This window comes from Carcharhinus amblyrhynchos, chromosome 20 (assembly GCF_965287045.1).
Source record: "Carcharhinus amblyrhynchos chromosome 20, sCarAmb.v2.hapA, whole genome shotgun sequence".
Lineage (NCBI taxonomy): Eukaryota > Metazoa > Chordata > Chondrichthyes > Carcharhiniformes > Carcharhinidae > Carcharhinus > Carcharhinus amblyrhynchos.
The window spans coordinates 30,871,813-30,892,883 of NC_137343.1; the positions used below are offsets into that span (position 1 = coordinate 30,871,813).

Consider the following 21,071-nt stretch of genomic DNA (forward strand, 5'->3'; position numbering starts at 1 on the left):
TAAGTAAGGATGCAGTTAGAAGTTATGCCTTATAAACCACTTCTTTTGACTTATTCAAAATAGCTACAAAAAAAATCATACTTCACTAATTTATTTCGGATTTCAGGAGGTTTTGTTTTCTAAAGTTCCACACAAAAGACTTCTCATTAAACAAAAACTGCAGGGTTGAACAAAAGCTGGAGTAGTTGTAAGTGAGGAAAAAGGTGAAGTGCTAAGCAGAGATTCACAGTGATTAGCACCAAGACCCTTGTGGTTTCTAATCTACATTTTCGACCTTGTGCCGAGAAACACTTGCGCACAAGTGAAACGTGCTAACAACACCAAAGTTACTGCATCCCCTCACCCACACATAAGCAAAGTCATGCTCTAAGATAACAAGGCTACCTGCATAACAGATTAGAAGAAACCTCCAAACACTGACAAGAATGGAAAACATATAATTAGCAGACTTTCACCTTTTCTAATTACATCTGACCTGCTGTTGCTACAGCAAGCACCTCATTAGTGGTGTTAAAGTCTGTTAAAACCTGAAGAGTAGCACAAGTGGAAGAAGGCTCATTATGTTATTGGTACAAGAAAACAGTTCCTGATAAGAAATTACTTGTTACGTATTGTGACTACTTAAAACATCAGAAAATTGCCCGGTACAGCACGATCAACCAACATATAAAACAAGCGCCCCATTCATTCAATTCACTGCTCTTTGTGAGACCTTCCACTATGTCAATTGACTGCTATGCTTTTTACAATAATGAATGCACATCAAAAATACTTCACTGTTTGTAATGCAGTTTGGGATATCTGCGGTCACTCAAGTTCTCGTACTATATCCAAACCTCTCCCAAGCAACAAACTTGGAAATCATCCCCTACCCCATTACGAGGTTTCACGTTTGTTTGCCATGAGGGTCGGCTTCCATCTCAGTTAATCGGGAATATTATTGAAATCAGGGCCTCAGGTGAAAAACACTCACATTTTGATCCAAATGGTTGGATGTTCTTCACATAGTAATTTAAGAACCTCTTCACCACAATTTGAATGACGGAAGCAATATTCCACCTAAAACCATTTTAAGCTCTGCATATTGCAAAAATAGTGAGGCCAAGTTTTCTTGGAACGAGATGTATTCCATGGCACTAACACATGAAATAAGAATATGTGTCAGTAGCAGGCTGCTTCCTGCTGTACACTTTGACACCATTTTGTCACCTAAGCTAGTTTCAAGGGTTTCACAACTTTTAAAATGAACGTGCAGTAAAAAACACAGATCATGCAAACTTTACCTACTATCTCCTGATCAGCCCCAGTTTTTGCAACCAGTGTCCAAGATATAAGGATGTCATCTTCTCATAATTTGTACATCTCATGTTGATGGTGGGGAATCATTTTCAGATTTCTTCTGTGTTTCAGAGGGCACGTATTTAATTCTGTGCAATATCCCTTAAGAGCAAAGTGGGTTGTGGAATGTTCTGAAAGAGGGTTAATGGTTTCTTGATTATGAAATCATTAGGTTCCAAGAGATATGCAAGTGACTTGGGGCCATAATGGGCACAAACATCCAAGAAGCAAAGAGTAAACAGAAAAGCTAATTGCAGTGTGGTTGGGTCAACCAGTATTTTTGGTTAGGCAGCTCAAAACAGAGTAAGAATTCATGAAAATGAGCAAGGTTGTATTAGAATGGAATCGTTTTCTGTTCATCTGTCTTCAGATACATCCTGGTGTTGAAGCAGGTCTCAGAATAAAGCAGAGGCTGTGTTAATGTGTGTGCTATGTCGCCGGAAACAACAGAAGACAGGAAAGGCTTTGGATTCCAGATTGGACAAGGTCTATTGCTGCTGTCTCAGTTGCCAGAGCCAACTAGACCCATTTGAAGGGAAAAGGGAGAAGGGAGTAACTGTGTCCAAGGACGTCAGATGGATGAAAGCTCCTGGTGAATGTGAAATGATTAAATGGAAAATGAGAGATCCTACAAAACAATGGCAAACAAAGGCCAAATTGGAAAGACTGAGGTTGCATGTGGTTCAAAAGTTGTATGCGAAGTATTGTGTGCATTTGTAACTACATGAGACATGTTTTTCATGTACAGGCTTTTTAAACTGAAATTTACCTTTATGTACATTTTAAATATCCTTCACCTATTAATTAGTATTTGTACTGTGTCGATTTTAGTTGGCTTGTTACAGTAAAAATTTCAGCAGTTTTCTTTCTGTTAGCATCAGGGGGGCATTTCTTCTGAAGTTATGCATCTTAAAACAAGTTTTAAGAAAGCACAGAAATGTGATGAAAAAGCATTCAATTATTTCAGTACTAAAATATTAATCTGAAAAATGGAAAGATATTACACACTACAGATCAAATTTAGATAATAACTTGAAACTTAGAAGGAACTAAATATTTGTACGATGGAAATCAGGTAATTTACTCTGGTGTTACTGCCATTTCATTCAAAAATAGCTTTTGTTATTTACTTTGAAGAAACCTTTCAGAGTAACAGGCGGAAACCCAATCATTCTTCCTTTCCATATCATTAGCAAACAAACTAGTATCAGGAATCCACTGGAAATAGGGCAAAAATACATGGGAAGGAATATGAGGCAACCTCTTTCACACATATATCTGACAATGGTTGCACCAAATTAATCTAACTTTGAAACATGCAGTCCAACCCTATGCAATATCTTCAACTAATAAAAACTCAACATGTGCAGGCTAAAAGTCATTCTGCTTCAAGTTCAGTATAGCACTTTCAATGAGTTTTTTTTTGAAAAAGGCTATTATATAATGTCAACAGGTAGCATCCTGCACACATTAGGAATTACCCTCAAGCAAACTGCAGATGATAACTTCTACTCAAAACCGCAGGTGATAGACAAACGGATGTAACAAAATATAGTGGCTGGAATTCTCTATCCATTCACGCCCCACTGCTATTACGGACAGAGAATTTGGCGCTTAGCCAAATCTCCATTCACTGCAGCAGAATCAAAGAAATCCTAAGCTGGAAAAATTCCAAGAATTTCAGTGAAGCTTGTGGACTGTTTCTTGTTCTACTCAACAACTGGACCAACATTATTTTCCCTCTTTACCAAATACCACCCACCTTTATTAAGCTACACTAGAACAGCAAGAAGATAATGCGAAGAAGAGGATCGAGCAGTAAGATTGTGGTTATATAATTAACAAGATAGTTGCTCTTTTGCTTCACCTGTGTGTTTTCTTACAGTGTTTGAATCCACAAATGGAAAGAAAAAACATGCACTGCTATAATGCATCATTTAATTGTTATTAAACAATTACTGATGCTCCATCATAAACTTTTTAGCTAAAGACTGGTCATTAATTGCATTTCAGTAAAAAAGCAATTGTCATTATGGCGTTGCAATAAAAGGTATTTTTGTATTTTTTTTAATGGGATGAGGGTATCACTGGCGAGGCAGCATTTATTACCCCCTCTCAATTATCCTTGCCCTTCTGGGTGGTCGTGGGTTTAAAAGGTGCTGTCAAAGCAGAATTGGTGATTTCCGGCAGAACAACTTCTATATGGTACACACTGCTGCCACTGGGTATTTGTGGTGGAGGAAGTGTATGTTTAATGTGGTGGATGGGGAATCAACCAAGCAGGCCACTTTGTCCTGGATGGCGTTGGGATTCTAGCGTTGTTGATGCAGCTGCACTTGTCCAGGCAAGTGGAGAGTGCTCCATCATACTCCTTACTTGTGCCTTGTAGGTGTTGGATAGACTTTGTGGAGTCAATAGGTGAGTTACTCGCTACAGAACACTCAAAACAACAGGCCATGTCATGAGCACTATACAGGACTTTTGTTAACGTTTCTAATTTGAATAACACACCAAGTAAATATAGGTCCAAATAATGAGCACTTAACTGCATTTTGCATGTGTCATTAATTGAATTGAAAATCTGATATCAACCATTGTTAATATGCCTGGACACCTAAAGAATACAGGTGCATTTCATCCTCCCCATATCTTTGGAACTTCTCCATGTCAGTCAGCATATTAAAGCAAAATACTGCAGATGCTGGAATATAAAATAAAAACAGATGCTGGAAACGCACAGCAAATCAGGCAGCATCTGTGGAAAATAATAGTCAGGTTGATCACCCATCAGGAGGGTCTATTTATGCTTTTATTTCACTTTTAGTAATATGGATGTAAAGATGCTCTTGGTTATTTGTTGCTCCTCCAGAATTCTATAGTATATTTTCAGTGGCCTCCGATTTCTTTTTATCTTTTACTGAGGCATGGAAGCCATCTTTAGTTAGCACATGAGTGACTGGAATGCTAGTTAGTTCAAATCAATCAGAGAGGGAGGCAATGATGTAGTGGCATCATCACTAAACTAGTAATCCAGAGACCCAGAGTAATGCACCAATGATAATTCGGGTTCAAATCCCACCACTGCAGATGGCAAAATTTGAATTCAATAAAAATCTGGAATTAAGAGTCTAATCATGACCAATAAAACCATTGTTGATTGTCATGAAGAACCATCTGGTTCATTAATGGCCTAGAGGAGAGGAAATCTATCATCCTTATCTGGTCTGACTTACATGCGACTCCAGACCCACAGAAATGTGGTTGACTCTTAAATACCTTCAGGGATGGGCAATAAATGCTGGCCTAGCCAATGATGCTCACATGAATTTTATAAAATCCACACAAAAAAAAAATCAGTTCATGCTGTCTGTATCACACGTGGAGATAACTATTTAGCTTGGGAAAAGTGACACTTATTCTTAGCACATATAATCTTTTAAGAAAATGGCTCCTCATGATAGAAGCATATTGGGTCCACATTTTTTTTGGGAGGCCCATCAATCTGGTTACCCAAATCTCATAAATGCTCTCTATTTCGTACTTGGCTTCATATCAATATAGTTGAGGCAATAAATTATGTCTATTGAGATGCATTCCAATTTACAAGCACTGCGCTCTTCCCCCATGCTGCAATGGAATGAATTTTTTTTTAAATCTGGCTGTTAATGGTATTAACATAAGTGAAAGTGATCTAAATTCATAAAATATGAATAAACCCAAATTTATGATTGTATCAATAATTCATAATAGTTTAAAAAAATCATAATAACTAAAGGGTTGGACACAACTTGTGGTTGTGGCAGCACAGGTATAAAGCAGTTTCACCTAAACTTCCAAGCACTCATAGTTGTGTTACAGTGAAAAAAATAAAATGCACAATAATTTGTCACAAACTCCCTTCAAAATGAAGCTCATACAAATCAACTTTCAATAGCTGTGAGTTAGCACTGCCACACAGCCGTCTGACTGCAAACTGCAACAGTTTCATGTTTCCCACTTGTCTAGGCTCCTGCTGAAGGTTAATACTTAGCCCACTTAAGAGTGAGTGAAATAAAACTTTATTAGCTTGGTCAAAAATAGTGGGGTCAAGTGTCACACAGTAACCTGTTTCCCTCCGCTATCCTACCCCACCTCCCATTCCATCAATCACTAGGATCACATAAAATATGATACAGTCCTTGCCAATTCTGAGCAAGGAACTCTACAGCTACGAAGGATGTAGCAAAGTTATTTTCTTATTCACCTCCTTCTCCTCAAAGGAGTTATTTGACAAAACATTAAAAATAATTTGAAAATACATTGGTTGATTTTTTTTTGGTAGTATGTCATTTGAACATGCTCTGCTTTATAAATGCCAACTTATCTTTGGTTTAAGACAGTTCAATAGTTATTTACAACTTTTACAACATTTGCCTTGTGACCACACAAGTTCTCTCATAATCCTGTTAATTCAAATAAGTGTTACACTGTCAATGCCAGGGTGGCATTCTCCGATCCAGGGTGGGATTCTCCAATCATGTTCCTATCCACTCCACTGCCAGTGCAGGTGGAGAATTTGGCGCTCAGCCAAAACTCCATTCACTGCAGCAGCACCGGAGAATCTCAGCCGTAAACAAGGTCGGAGATTTCATTCAATACGGTAACTAGTTCATTTATAGCAGAACTGAAGAGATTAATAAATTAAAAGACATTGAAAATTCACCTTTCAGATAAACATTGTTATTAAACAAAACAGTCATTATGTTCATATCAGAGATGCTTCAAAATAAATTATTTTACAAACTAAGGATTGACAAGATGGAATATGTTGTTTCTTCTTTTAAGATATTGGTAGTATACAATATTTAATGCATGGAACAGTAGTTAGCATTGCTGTCTCAGTACCAGGGACCTGGGTCTGATTCCCGGCTTAGGACACTGTCTGTGTGGAGTCTATACATTCTCCGAGTGTGTGTGGGTTTCCTCTGGGTACTCCCACTTCCTCCCACAATCCAAAAGACATGCTGATTAGGTGCACTGGCCATGCTAAATTCTCCCTCAGTGTACCCAAATAGGCACCGGAGCGTGGCAGCTAGGGGATTTTCACAGTAATTTCATTGCAGTGTTAATGTAAGCCTACTTATGACACTAATAAATAAACTTTTGTTTTAAGCAGGAAGACAATGTTTCCAAATTATATATTTCTATCCAACATCACACTCCCTTAAATTTGATAAAGGAATTTGTAACAATTAAAGCCTTTTCCCAAAAAAGTATTTTCAAACCATCTTCCATAGAATAATTGAAAGTAGAAATTTCCAAAATGCACTTTGGTATTTTCCGATGCTGCCAGCAGCAGGCATCAACCCAGGCACAGCAAGAGAATTTGGAGAGGCCAAAACTCATCAACAATCCATGACAATACCAGCCACGAATGGAACTGGAAAATCCCACCCGGGCTGTTTGACACGATCAAAAATTAAAGAGGGAACAGTGTGTATAAATTAGAACATTTCCATTCTTATTCAAACAGAATCCAAAATGCCAGCAATTATCATTTGCAAAAGGTTGACTTTTCTTTTTAAAAAAAAGGCATTCATTGTCCTGCTGTCTCATTCAGGTGAACTCTGGGCCTGTGTAAGTGGGTGACTTTTGAGTGAGTTAAAATCTCACCCCCTGCCTCAGCAAAGGTTTGGCAAATATGATACCGAAGTATTCTGAAGTAGTTTACACACTAAACATTAGGAGCAAATTGCCTTAAACAGTTGGTTCCACAATTATTTTGTATTTTTCCTTTCTGAATAAAAAATCTTTCTGATTTCTGTGTTGGGTTCAAAAGCTATGTCAACATCAACTCAGCTGGATTAAGGATACCTATCTCAGGAAAAGCTCTGTAAATCTGCTAGTAGCTGTCAACTTCCAATGCCACTTGGAACACATGAGAATTTGGTTCAGAATATGAAATGCACTCAACTCATCACAGACTAAAATCATGTGAAGCCACAAGAGAGACACTCATGTATTCAATTTCCTTGAAAATACAAAAGGGACTTGGCTGGCAAAAATCCATGTATCAGCATTACAATTAACATGTAAATTAGAAACTGTCATTACATTTCTTTAAATAAACTTGGGTAGAGGATATCAAGGTTAAAAGTGTGATGCAAAAGTTGTATTTAAGCACGATTCTCTCTAATTTAACTCAATTCAGACATACCCATGAACCACATTGGCTATTTATACCTACCCTAATGCTGGTGAGTTTTTGCCTTGGTATGAAATGTTTTGAGAGGTTATTTCATGGCAGTTTGCTTTGTGGTAACATGGGGAAGTTGGGGCCTCCCATGACATAATGTGCTTGCTCGTCCACAGCCCTACTTACACAAATTGATTTCGAGGGTCTGGTTATTAGATCCTCTGAACCTGATGATTCATTCTCAATTAAAGAATACAATACTAACAATAACAGTTTGGGTGCAACATTATGGCCGGGATTCTCCTACCTCGCCCACGACGGGGATTCTCCAGTCCCGCTGCCGTGGACAGGGATTTGACTGAGTGCCAGATTCTCCCTTCTCGCCAGCAGCAGTGGCAGGGCGAGCGAGACCGAAGAACTCCAGCCTGTGCTTCAAATAAATCACTACTAGTTTTCCCCTCACATTCAAAAGTAGGATGACAAGGAAGAGTAGAAACACTGCTTTTAACTACTTAGCATTGTTTGGTACATCTCATTGCAAGATTATCATAGTCAGATCACATGTGTTGTGAACAAAAAAAAATCTGTTTTCCTTGAACTCAAATGCAATTTTGTCTATTGTGAGCTTGAACTGAGAACTGTAGATGCCACCAGATATAAAACAAGCTTATGGAATGCATTTATTTCAATTAGATTCACATTTAATGCCAACAGAACTCCTAGTACTGCACCCAAAACCCATCAAAAAGTACCTCCATCTGTTTTGAGAGTAAGTTAGAGAGAATTGGGTGATTTTGTGTACTTCTTTGACGTGTCAGCAAAAGGATGTTACAAACCATTTCAAATCTCCACATTTTTCTTGCATGCTACTCTGATCTATTTCATCCCATTCCTTGTCACAGCCAAGCAACGCCTTACCCAAGCTTGTCGACCAAGTCCCACAGCACATTTGGAGAGGGGACAAGAGGCGATCCATCATAGAGAACAACAGAGGCTCCTGTAGCAAGTGCTGATACGAGCCAGTTCCACATCATCCAGCCAATCTGGAAAACAGAAAATAGAATTTCACTCAACCCATTCAATGGCATCTCTAAAAGCACTGAACGGGATTTTCCAGCCATGCTTGGTCCAAGGCAGGCAAATCCCGCTCAAGGTAAACAGACCTTTGTATGATCCATGTCCCGCCTGCGATGATTCTTGTGGCAGGTGGGAAAGGAGAATTCCAAAATTTGATCCCACTGGCGTCTAAAATCAATAAAGCATCTGGCAAAATTGCCGAAGATTGTGTTATAAATACCAACAGATTGCATTTTGTAAGATTTTGATAATTCTGCTAATTTTTAGAATCGATGCATTTTGTTCTGTAACCACAGTTGAAGTTAAATGATTCAGTTTGACCTTCTGATGGAAAGTCAAGGTAGTTGAGGAACAGGAAAGCAGTTATTCGCAAAGAAACAAATTGTTTTATTGCTTAATGAACAAGTTCCTCGATGCTTCGAGCTGAAGGAACTGGATGCTGCCTTTTTTTAAAATCAGTTTGAAGGAATGGCTAAAAACATCGTGAAGTTATGAAGACACTTTGGCTGGAATTCTCCAGTCTCACACGCCCCACTACCAGTCGGAATGGAGAATTTGATGCTGAGCCAAATCACCATTCACGGCCACGGGACCTGCTAATCCCAGCTGCAGGCAAGGTCGGAGAATTCCAGCCCTTACTTTTAACCAAACATTTATTACTTTAATTGATCTGTATCAGAGAGTAACCTATAGTCTCTGAAATTATGATAGGAAGTGGTCCGAACTATTGCTTTCAATAGCTGTAGTGTGGGGCTTGGGATAAAATATGTGGACAGGGAATGTGTATATACTAATGGCTTTGCTGTAAATGGAAGGAAATGCGCATTTGGTTGGGATGGAACGCAAGCTTCTGGAGTTTGAATAGCAAGAAATAGACTTGAGTCTCAGTTTACAACCCGTTATGCCAGGGTTGCAAAGATGGGATGACACAAGATGATTTTACACCTTTTAGTCAATAGGAAGGATGAATTTGGACCATCTCAAGAGCTGAATAATGACAGCCTGAGGGATAAAAACTGAGAAATGATAATCCTTGTTGGCAGCGTTACCATAGCTTCTGGGATATGACATTTCTCGACACAATTTAACATCACATCAAAGACAAAGGAGAGACACATCGCCTGTGCTGACAACACCAAAGGTTCTTGGGACCTTGAGCGATGAGAAACTTCTATGTTGTCTTCATTGCTTCATGTTGAGTGTGTGTAAAACCTTGCTTACTAGATTCACAAATGGTCATTATTTGCACTTTGCAGGTCAGGCACAGCCGAGAACCCTCCTAGCATTACAAATTAAAAATCTGGACCTTCAGAGTTTTTTAAAAATTAGTAGAGATTTACACCTCAAAACCCTAAACCTGTCAATTTAATGCATAACTTGCATTTAAACCAGGCAAAGGCATAATAACAACACCCAAATAAAAGGGTGGCACGGTGGTACAGTGGTTAGCACTGCTACCTCACAGCGCCAGGGAACTGGGCTCAATTCCAGCCTTGGGTGGCTGTCTGTGCACACTCTCCATGTGTCTGTGTGGGTTTCCTCCAGATGCTCGGGTTTTCTCCCGCACCCCAAAGATTGTGGATTGACCACGCACTAAATTGCCCCTTAGCAAGAGGAGCATTAGCAGGATAAATACGTGGGGTTTCGGGGATAGGGCCTCAATGGGACTGTTGTCGGTACAGGCTCAATGGGCCAAATGGTCTCCTCCTGCACTATAAGAAATCTATGATTCACATGGCTTATCGTCAATCTCTCCACTAGGAGTGCACAAAAATAGTCGGAATGATGTAAAGACAATAAGAAAGCGAAAATAATTGAGATTTTTTTAAAAAAAACACATTTACTGTGGGATGGAAATCATCAGGCAATTACATCGTCAAATATGTCACTGGAATGATTAATGGACACAAACAATAATGATGTCCAAGGTGCCTCACCACAAAAATTAAGCAGCCAGGAAGAGGGGGTTTCCCAAACAAATCTCTAGTGAAGTAAATTAAAATGATTAATTAGATCCATTTATCCCATTTTTATATGTTGAACTTTGCACAAGAACAAAGCCAAAGATTAATTATAATAGGTTTTTAAAATACAGCAGTTTAGATGCTATGACAAGACTGTGGATGAATCTGCAGCAAAGCCCACGTGTTTACTAGACTGAGTCAAAGACCCAGCACATTGCTCCATCTGGTATATTCGGTCTTTACAGCCCTGCATGAAACATTCAACAGAACAACGTGTATAGATCATGCCTACACCCCCACCTCTATGGGGATTCATGAGTTCGACGATGAACACGGCCGTAAATTGGCAAGTTCCACTCAATACTTCGGAAAGCGTTTCCAGCTACAAGAAACAGTGAGATAAAACTACGCTGAGATTGTGCAGTTCCCTCTGAGAAATTCGTAAACTTGTATTTCATGCCGGAGGAACCGTGCTCACTGCGGCAGCTGGGAGGCAAGAACGCAGAGACAAACAACCCAGCGCAGCTGACGAGAAGGCAAAAAGAAAAAGGAAAGAAATGAAGCAGACAAACAAGGACAAGCACAGAGGCAGTGAATGGAGGCACAGTACTCCCAATATTGTAAAGACATCTGATTTTCAGGGGGGGTACTGAAGTGGACAAATTCTTTTCAGGCCATCCAATTTTTTTTAATCATTTGTGAAGCAAGGGTGTTGCTGACTGGCTGATATTTGTTGCCCATCCCTAGTTGCCCAGGGTATTTGAGAGTCAACCACGTTGCTGTGGCTCTGGGGTTACATGTAGGCCAGACCAGGTGAGAACAGTAGATTTCCTTCCCTAAGGGACATTAGTAAATCAGGTGGGTTTTTCCCGAAAAAAATCAACGATGATTTCATGGTCATCAGAAGATTCTTAACTCCAAATATCTTTATTAAATTTAAATTCTACCATCTGCCATGGCGGCATTCGAACCCAGGTCCCCAGAACATTAATAGTCTAGTGATAGTACCACCAGGCCATCGCCTCCCCACGTGATTTACAGTCCCCAAAGGAACTGAGCAAACCAGTGCCGGAGCTCTCCATCCTAATATGTGAATGAGGATTCCAAGGAATGAGTCTCGGGGCAAGATAGGGGTAATTGTGGAGAACAAAGGACTGAGAAAAGGAAACAAGGAATTTCTTTAAAATGCGAGAAGGCGACATTAAAAAGAGTGAGAATAATAAAATCCAGCCAGACCAAGGTAGAGAAAAAGCAAAACAGAAATCGAGTAGTGAACATCATTACATAACCTCAGATTTACAAGTGAGTGCATGAGCAGAAACAAAGAGCAAAGTTTCTTTATATGCGGGTAATGCAGGAGGAGGAAATGACATTCGTGAACATGCATTGTGCAGGAAGCGTAATCAGGTTAGGATCTCACTGGGCCAGCTCTGTTTCCCTTCAATTCCCCGCCCTCTTAATCTCATGATCAATTCAACCACTCCACCACCAATGAAATCAAAACAGGTTTAAGCACAATCATTTGTGTTTTACGGAGAGAGGGCCTTGCTGCCCTTGGTTACGCAAATGAGAATGACAAGCTTTGACAACTACGGAGATTTATTTTTGTGCTCCAACAACTGAGATGATAGATCTTGCCATCCTGCGCATCATTTATGCACATAACAATCTGCACTTACTGTGGAGTAGTAGATAATGACATCACTGCTGCTCATGTTGCCATGGAGAATGTGTTCCTTCAGGTGCTGGATCAGCGTGCCCTGTGAAGAGATAATACTTCATGAGCAGTCTGGTGCTATGACTTGAAGCTGTGATACCAAGTCCTTCTGGTGCCTGTGTGCCGTTACACTCCATCACACAAACCAGCCTCCCATCCACTGACTCTGTCTACATTGCCCGCTGCCTCGGAAAGGCAGCCAGCATACTCAAGGATCCCACGCACCCTGGACATTCTCTCTTCCATCTTCTTCTGTCAGGAAAAAGGTACAAAGTCTGAGGTCACATACCAACCTATTCAAGAACAGCTTCTTCCCTGCTGCCGTCAGACTTTTGAATGGACCTACCCCACATTAACTTGATCTTTCTCTACACCCTAGCTATGGCTGTAATGCCACATTCTGCACTCTCTCCTTTCCTTCTCTATGAATGGTATACTTTGTCTGTGTAAGAAACAATACTTTTTACTGTATACTAATACATGTGACAATAATAAATCAAATCATTTAAAGGGAAGTGTTGAGCCATCTCACATTTCAAAACTAAGGAGGAGAAGCCTTTCAAACAGCAAATACTTACCGACTATTACAACAGATAAAATTGGAGGAAATCCTTGTACCACATGGAGAATTCCCCTCCATTCACTAATGGGAAATAAAAGAACCATGGATTTTAGCAAAGCCATATTTTTTAAAATCAGTGAATAAGTTCACTGGCTGCATCTCAATGGTTGTCAGGTGATTTTAGCAAGGGCAAGTTTATTGCTCATCGCTTGTTGCTCTGAAAGAGTAGTACATCTAGCATCAAGAGCCAGCGCTGTTGTGTTGGACTGGTGTCACATGTGGGCTAGAGCTGGTAAGGTTAGCAGGCACCCAGCACCTCCCGGGAGGTCATGAACACCCACGTTATCAGATTTATTGAATTCATTGATTGTCACAATAGAACTTGAACTTGCACCTCTAGGTCGTAGTCCTTCACTATAAATGTTACAATATTTCTGTTGTACAAATTGTCCGATCTAAATAATTAGCCCTGAGAACCAGGTTCTCCCAAACTATTTTGGAATATTAATAGTTTAAAAAAAAACACATGGAACAAATTTTATTGGAAAATGAAGTTGCTATTTTTAAAATCAAGAAAATCCAAAAAGGATGTGCAGGTTAGGTGGGTTGGCCATGTTAAATGGCCATTGGGTGGCACAGTGGTTAGCACTGCTGCCTCACAGTGCCAGGGACCCAGGTTCAATTCCCGGCTTGATCACTGTCTGCGCAGAGGCTGCATGTTCTCCCCACGACTGCATGAGTTTCCTCCGGGTGCTCCAGTTTCCTCCCACAATCTGAAAGGCATGCTGGTTAGGTGCATTGGCTATGATAAATTCTCCTTCAGTGTACCCGAACAGGTGCCAAAGCATGGCGACTTGGCGAGTTCCACAATAACTCTATTGCAGGGTTAACATAAGCCTATTTGTGACACAATGTCGGCACAACGTTGAGGGCCAGAGGGCCTGTACTGTGCTGTAATGTTCTAATAAATAAACTTTAAACTAAAATGCCGTTTGGTGTGCAAAGGTTTGTAGATTAGGATGGTTAACGGGATAAATTTGTGGGATTATGGGAATGGAGCAGGGGGTGAGCCTGAGCAAGATGCTCTGTCAGAGAATCAGTGCAAAACTGATGGGCCAAATGGCCTCCTTCTGCACTGTAGGGTTTCTATAATTCTAAAATGCAAACACTATAAATGCACGTAATCTTAATATTGTTGGCCTCTAATTAAAATGTGCTCAAACATAACAAGATGGGGGAGGTGTTTTCTCTGCGTGTTACATCTAATAAAATCACATCTCTTTCCTTTATGAATGCTGGCACTGAGACCATCATGTTCTCTTCACTTACAGCTGGGTGTGGTGTGAAAATGCAACAAGCCTGCCCCCTAGTGACACACCACTTCTCTGTAAGGCTCAGCACCCTTTAAAAATCCCCTCAGTCTGGGACGGACACTGACTGATAATAATGATTAACAGCTCACCGTTCAGCAAGGGTGCAGCTAATGACCAATTCTCAAATTGACCCAGTCTCTCACCTAAATGTTATCAATGAATCAACTGGCTGGTAACAACCACAACAACACAGTGCTGGAGAGACAGATGAGGCCTAAACAGAAGAATAGTCACCAACTGTCCTTTTCAGTACACCTGGAATTCATGGATTTCAGCAAATGCATATTTCTGAAATATAGTCAGTCCCTCAGTAAATTTTTTTTAAAACTGAGTGCCAGCGTCTCCAGCAAATGTTTAAATGCGTTAAGGGTTAGACAAGGTGGATTCAGAAAGAATGTTCCCAATGGTTGGGGAGTCCAAAATCCAAAACTAGGGGTCATTGTTTGACGATTTGGGGTAAACCTTTTAGGACTCAGGTAAGGAGAAATTTCTTCACCCAGAGAGTGGTGAATCTGTGGAATTCACTACCACAGAGTGTAGTTGAGGCTGACCATTGTGTGATTTCAAGAAGAAACTAGATAGAGAGAGCCTGTCAGCCCCACTCAGCCAGCCCAACAATGTCATGGCAGCTCTTCTCATGTGCTTGCCAGTTACAGCCCTGAGCCCCTAGACATTCACCAATTAGTCATGTTGCCATAAGGTAGGAAGGCAGCACATTGCAAAGTAGATGATAATGTTTTTTGTTCTGAATGATGGGCTCTTGTCCAAAGAAGTCACTTTAAGGCTCGTGCCATGCAAATGGGCTTTCGTGAAGTTTGCTGGTGGGGGCAGCAGAAACAAGCTTGGTTGGAGTTCTCCGTACGTTCATGCTGGCAGGGTTCTCTGGTCCCGCTGCAGTGAACAGAGATTTGGCTGAGCAGCAAGTTCTCTGTCTTCGCCTGCAGTGGCAAGCAGCTGGAAAATCCTAGACACAGCGCCCATTTCTGAGAGTTTTGAAACTGCTACACAACGGTGCAACCTCACCCCACTTAAAATCAACCTTAAACCTCGTGGTATTTTCAGGACCAAGCAGTCAACTTCTGCCTCAAAAGTTGCTCAATTTAAATTAACACTTAATTCAAACTGAAATTATGTAATAGAAAAAGCTTCTGGATAGTCAGAATCTTACTTCAAAATAAGAATAGCAACCAATTAAAAACTGCAAGGGACTTACTGCAAAGCCATTTACACTCGGATTAAAAACACAGTGCACGCTTCAGTTTCAGCCACTGAGTTACTGCCTACTTCTCCACCGTCAGGATTAATACAAGGAACATTTTCATTTCTATCCTAAAATAAATGCCAAGAAGAGTCGTGTTGGGAGTCAAAACGCTAATTGTATTTCTCCTTCCACGGATGTTACCAGACCTGCTGAGTTTTTACAGCATTTTTTAAACCTCCATTTCTTTGCCTGTGCCATACTCTCGAGTATCCCCCTATTTCCATTACAATACACAGCAGGGATGTCTAACTCTAAATCTTCAAAGTTTAAATTTAAAATTTACGTCTTGGCAAAATTACACTCAGCACATCAGGTGTACAAGTTTCATTTCAAACATTCAACAAGTTCAAAGGTATTCCAATGCAGTCTACTTTTTTTATACAGTGTATTTACAAGCACTCATCACAACGGATGACTTACTCTACCACTTCCGTTTATTACTTAGACACAAATCTCCATCAAATACTTAATTTCAGATGTCCATTTTTAAAGAAACAGATATGTGACAAACATCCTTCATGTCTGAATCTAACCACCACCACCACTCCAAGTACGTACATCTAACAGAACGGAGGCATCTTTTACAAAACTGTCCAACTTTTCGTCGCTCGAGGAAGTCATGAATGCAAATGTTATAATTTAAATGAGATAGCAACATTTTCAGACTACAGTTACATATTTAAATTAGGCTGATTTTTTTTAAATAAGGTCTTCAGCAGCGAAACAGAAAGAATCAGTAAAAAAAACTAGATCTGTGGTCATGCATCCTTTATTTGCAGTATGAAACTTGAAAGATTGTATCAAATGCCACTAAACAAAGTTACCAAATTTAAATCAAGTCTTACATTTGGAGTCCACAGGGCTCATATTGAATTGAAATTTTGAATTAATCTAGTATAATTGAATAAGTTGTACCACAATTGGCGTTATTTTAACCTGCTGATAGTTATCTTTTTTACTTGTAATACTCTGCATGCCAAATGAAGGTATTTAAGATCATATCAAAACATGGTGAGCAAAATTAAATACTAATTGAAACATCTATTGAGTTTAGAAAGAAACTTTGTAGGAAGAGGGCAGTTTCATTAAAAACATTTGCTAATCGCTTGCTATGTAATTACAGTTTTATTTCTACATTATAACTGTCCATAAATGCTTGCAACCAACTCTATTAGTACAGAAACTTTAAGTGACTGAGTTTATATTATTTTAAACATAAATTCTTAGTTAACAGCAAGCATCCTGTGGCATCCGACACAGGCAGCCTCAGGTCTGGGAAGCAGCTGGCATCTTCAACTATTATCAGAGGTTTGCGGCTCACTCCACTAACAGGCAATACAAAATGTTAAAATTACTGCAGATGCTAGAAATCTGAAATAAAAATAGAAAGTGCCAGAAATATTCAGTAGATCTGGCAGCATCTGTAGAAAGAGAAAAACATGAAAGGAAATGTTGAGCTGCTTTTTACCAGCTGTGTTTTTGGAGTGAGGTCACAAAGTAGGGTGGGTGCCTGCCTAACCCACCACCCCACCCCAAACTCAACCCCATAATATGGGGCAATTAAACAGACACCATATTCAAATAAATAATTAGGGGTCAATTGAGCTTGTTATTAAGCAAACAGACCCCGGAAATAAGCTGATGGTGCCGTGAAATGGTTGGTGCAGGCAGTCCAGTAGGAATCGGCAAACTGCTTTTTTAAAAAACCTTTTCTAAGGGCCAAAGGAAAGGGGGACAGTCTTCAAAAAGGTGCAGTTTGATGTTGAGCAGGCTAGCCCCTTGACAACTTTGGACACAATCCATCTAACTCTGTTAACTATTTCTCCTTCCACAGATGTTGCCAAATCTGCTAAGTATTTCCAACGTTTTCTGTTTAAATGACTCCAATTAGAAAATCCTGGTAGCTTAGCTATTTCTAAACTAACGAGATCAGTCAAAGACAAGAAGTGAACGGAATGGGGGTGGCGGGGAGGCTTTGGAAGAGAAGGGTCAATGGACCATGAAAGAGGGTAGAATGGACACCAGAAAAATGCACCTCAAAAGATTGAAGGGAGTGGCCAGATGGACGGCATAGGTGAAGAGTAGGTTGATATGTTGACACTCAAGGAGGGCAATGGAGAGTCACTGGAAGGGGAGAACTGGGAGATCTGTGAATGGAAGGTGGAGGGGTCATAAGAGGGAATCTTGGATGGAGCAAAAGCAGGAAAGCAAGATGAAGGAGGTTGAAATCCTGAATTTAAGGAGACATCAGAGGGAGTGAGCGTGTAAGGAAGAGTGTAGGGAGGGTGGAAGGAAGGAAGATTGTGAGGATGTGAGGAAGGGAGAGAAAGAAGGTGAAAAGGTACAGGAAAGGGAAGGAAAAGCAAGTAGGGCAGTCATTAATATGTAGGGCAGAATTCAATCCAGGCAATGGGGCTCTTGCCCATCAGCTGGCAGGAGCCCACATTGTCTCCTTTGGAGAAGGCCCACCATACTCAGTGTCAGTGAGACACCCAATTCTAATAGCAGACTTCACTCTGAACAAAGACCCCGGGGACAGAGAGATCCCACTGCACACCCCAATCACTGTTGACCAGTTTTCCTTGCAAGCAGTGCCAATGGGGAGTTGGAAAGGGTTAGAATGGCAAGGGAACTCAGCCTACACAGTTGACTGACAGTGGAATAGGGTTTGCAGAATGGGACCTTGGAGGGGAGTGGGGGGGACAGAGGTGGGATGACAGAGACAAGAGCAGGGAGGATATATTTTGCATTTCATTCGTCCACTGAATACAACATACAATCCAGCAAATATGCTCAGCTAAATAAAATTAAACAAGTCTTTATCCTTTCTTATGGGATTACCTACCCCAGCTGAGTGTACCATGCATTTCGGTGCCCCTGTTGTACCAGAAGAATACATGATGAAAAGTGGGTGGTTGAAAGGCAGTTGCTCAAACTCCAGCTGTGGATCATGATCTCCTTCCTTTCCAGTGGCAAGAAAGTCATCCAGAAACACACTATGAAAAGAAAATCATTTGGTTATAAAACACATTAGCTCTACGTGTGCGTGTGCGCATAAGCGCGTACCAAAATAATCGCACTGCCTCTGCAAAGGAAAATTGATGCAAAAAGTAGTCACTGATGTTAAGACAAGTAAATGTTCTCCCTATGCAGATTTGGCTCTGATTTCCTGCAGGTTTTTCTGTGAATTTACTGTTGGGTAGAGGCTGCATGTGCATCCCAGACAACACTTGGCACTGCTGAGCAGCAGATCACCAACCTGGCCAGGAAGCTATTGCACCCAAGAGGATCAACAAAGGAGATGAATATACTGCACGATATTTTACCCGTTATAAGTTATTCCAAGGAACTACTCCGGCATAGAGGGATGTAGCCACAAGGCAGGACCATGCCATTCCACCCCCCCCACCCACGATATGGGGGTGGATCACACAGACAATGCCAATACGGGTGAGAAGTGACTCTTAACTGGGCCATTTAGTGGTTCAGTCAGGCATCCTTTGTGGGCGAACTGTGCCACTGAGGCTCCCACCACTGTTAATGTTTAACATTTATTTATTAGTGTCACAAGTAGGCTTACAGTAACACTGTAATGACGTTACTGCGAAAATCTCCCGCGAAAATGTGTCATGGTAATGGAAAGATGACATTAATGGATCATAAATAATTCCTTCTCTTCTCATGCTGTTCAATTTATGCACCAATTACAATACAAAATAACACATCTCTGGAAACCGTCCACCCGACACCCTTCCCTGTTTAATTACGAGCCTTCCTCCCTTTCTGCCCATTAGAAAGACGCGGGCAGAATCTTACGGCCATTCACACCAGCGGGATTTTCCCATCCTGTTACAGGAGACAAATTCTCCAACCTCGCTGCAGTGTGACACGAACAGCCACCCTAGGGAACTACCTGAGGCCTATTGTTAGCGTGGTGGTGGTGACTCTTAATACAACCTTTTACATATAATTATTCTTAAGTTTAAGCTCTCACAAAAAGGAAAAAACCATCCCAATGTCGAAAATGGTCGCACCATGTTCCATTTCTGGAAAATTGAAATATTGCAAATTAATTTCAAATTATGAAGGTGTATCATTGACTGAAAGTCTTAATGATCAGCAGGTTCAGGACATGCATTTTGAAAACAAAACAGCGCTTCAGTTTTGTGCATAAATGATATCATCAAATTATTAGTAAGCTCAGAAAAATGCAGCAAATTGATGTTTAATGCGCTGAAATAGGGGAAAACACTTAGGAGGCTGAAGGACACCATAGCCTAACTGCCCCAGACGACCAATACATGAAGTGAGACATCACGTTATACATCAACTCTGGTTTAACTAAGCAGATGTAGATTGCCGGAATAGCAAATACTCTGACCAGTTTCCAGAGATGTGTTATTTTGTATTGTAGTTGGTGCGTAACTTGAACATTGAGAATAGAAGGAATTATTTATGATCCATTAAAGTTACAAATAAAGATCCATCCAGAAGGGCATTCAAAATATGAATTTGCATCCGAATGTCTAAAGGTGGAAGGGGACTGCAAAACAGAATAGAGGAAGACAGGATGGAAAATAAACATTTTCTTATGATTTCCATACAAAATCTGTACAAGAGTGATAAAGGAAAGAAAATTTGCATTTTAGTAGCACTGGTTGAGAAGAATGTTCCGAAGGACACTGGAATAAATTTTAAATTTAAAGTTTATTTATTAGTGTCAGAAGTAGGTTTACATTATCACTGCAATGGAAAATCCCCTCGTCGTCACACTCCAATGCCTAATTGGTTACGCTGAGGGAGAATTTAGCATGGTCAATGCACCTAACCAGCACACCTTTCAGACTGTAGGAAGAAATCAGAGCACCCGGAAGAAACCCACCTAGGCACAAGAGAGACTCCGCACACACAATGACCTAAGCCATGAATTGAACCTGGGTCCCTGGCACTGAGGCAGCAGTGCTAACCACTGTGCCACCCATAATAAACTTCCTTGCTCTCTTTCAAATTGTGTTTTCATATCCATCTGAAAACAGAAGTGTCATTCTAGTCTGATCAGAAAGACAGAACCTCTGGCATTGCAGCACCTGTCCACGGGTTATGTATTCAAGAGCTGGAGGAGAATTGGAACCCACAATCTTTTAACTTGGAGGCAAAAATAGGCATCAGCCACGACTCATTAGTTACATCCTTATCTGCACATTTAACTGCAGTCTAGGGTTTCAGCTCATAATCTAGGCCATGGAACTATTTCAAACAACAGAAGGGATAAATATTGGCCAAGAGACCTGGGTAACTCCCCGACATTCTTCAAATCAACGTGTCACGGGATCTTTTACATCCTTACAAATAGGCAGATGGGTCTTTGGTTTAGTGTCTCACCGAAAAGACGGCATCTCTGATAGTGCATCACTCCGTCAGTATCAGTCTGGAGTGTCAGGCTTCATTTTTGTGCTCAAGCCCAGGAGTGGGAATTGGAAACCAGGGCACCTTGTGGCTCAGAAGCAAGAGTGATTCCGACTGAGGCACAGCTTACCCCTGGTGTCCCAGCCAATATTTATCCCTCAACCAACATCACAAAAACAGACTACTTGGTCCTTATTA

The 21,071-nt window shown here is 40.6% G+C and overlaps 1 protein-coding gene across 1 annotated transcript in view; it reads right to left on the reverse strand.

The window, feature by feature from the left end:
- Positions 1 to 21,071, reverse strand: part of aacs (acetoacetyl-CoA synthetase) — a 116,085-nt gene that overhangs the window by 43,803 nt on the left and 51,211 nt on the right. Inside the window, exons 8-10 of the mRNA XM_080208359.1 lie at positions 18,313 to 18,463; positions 12,234 to 12,314; positions 8,432 to 8,556 (exon numbers count right to left, since the gene is read on the reverse strand). Coding sequence (XP_080064485.1) covers positions 8,432 to 8,556; positions 12,234 to 12,314; positions 18,313 to 18,463 — 357 coding nt within the window. The remainder of the gene's footprint in view (positions 1 to 8,431; positions 8,557 to 12,233; positions 12,315 to 18,312; positions 18,464 to 21,071) is intronic.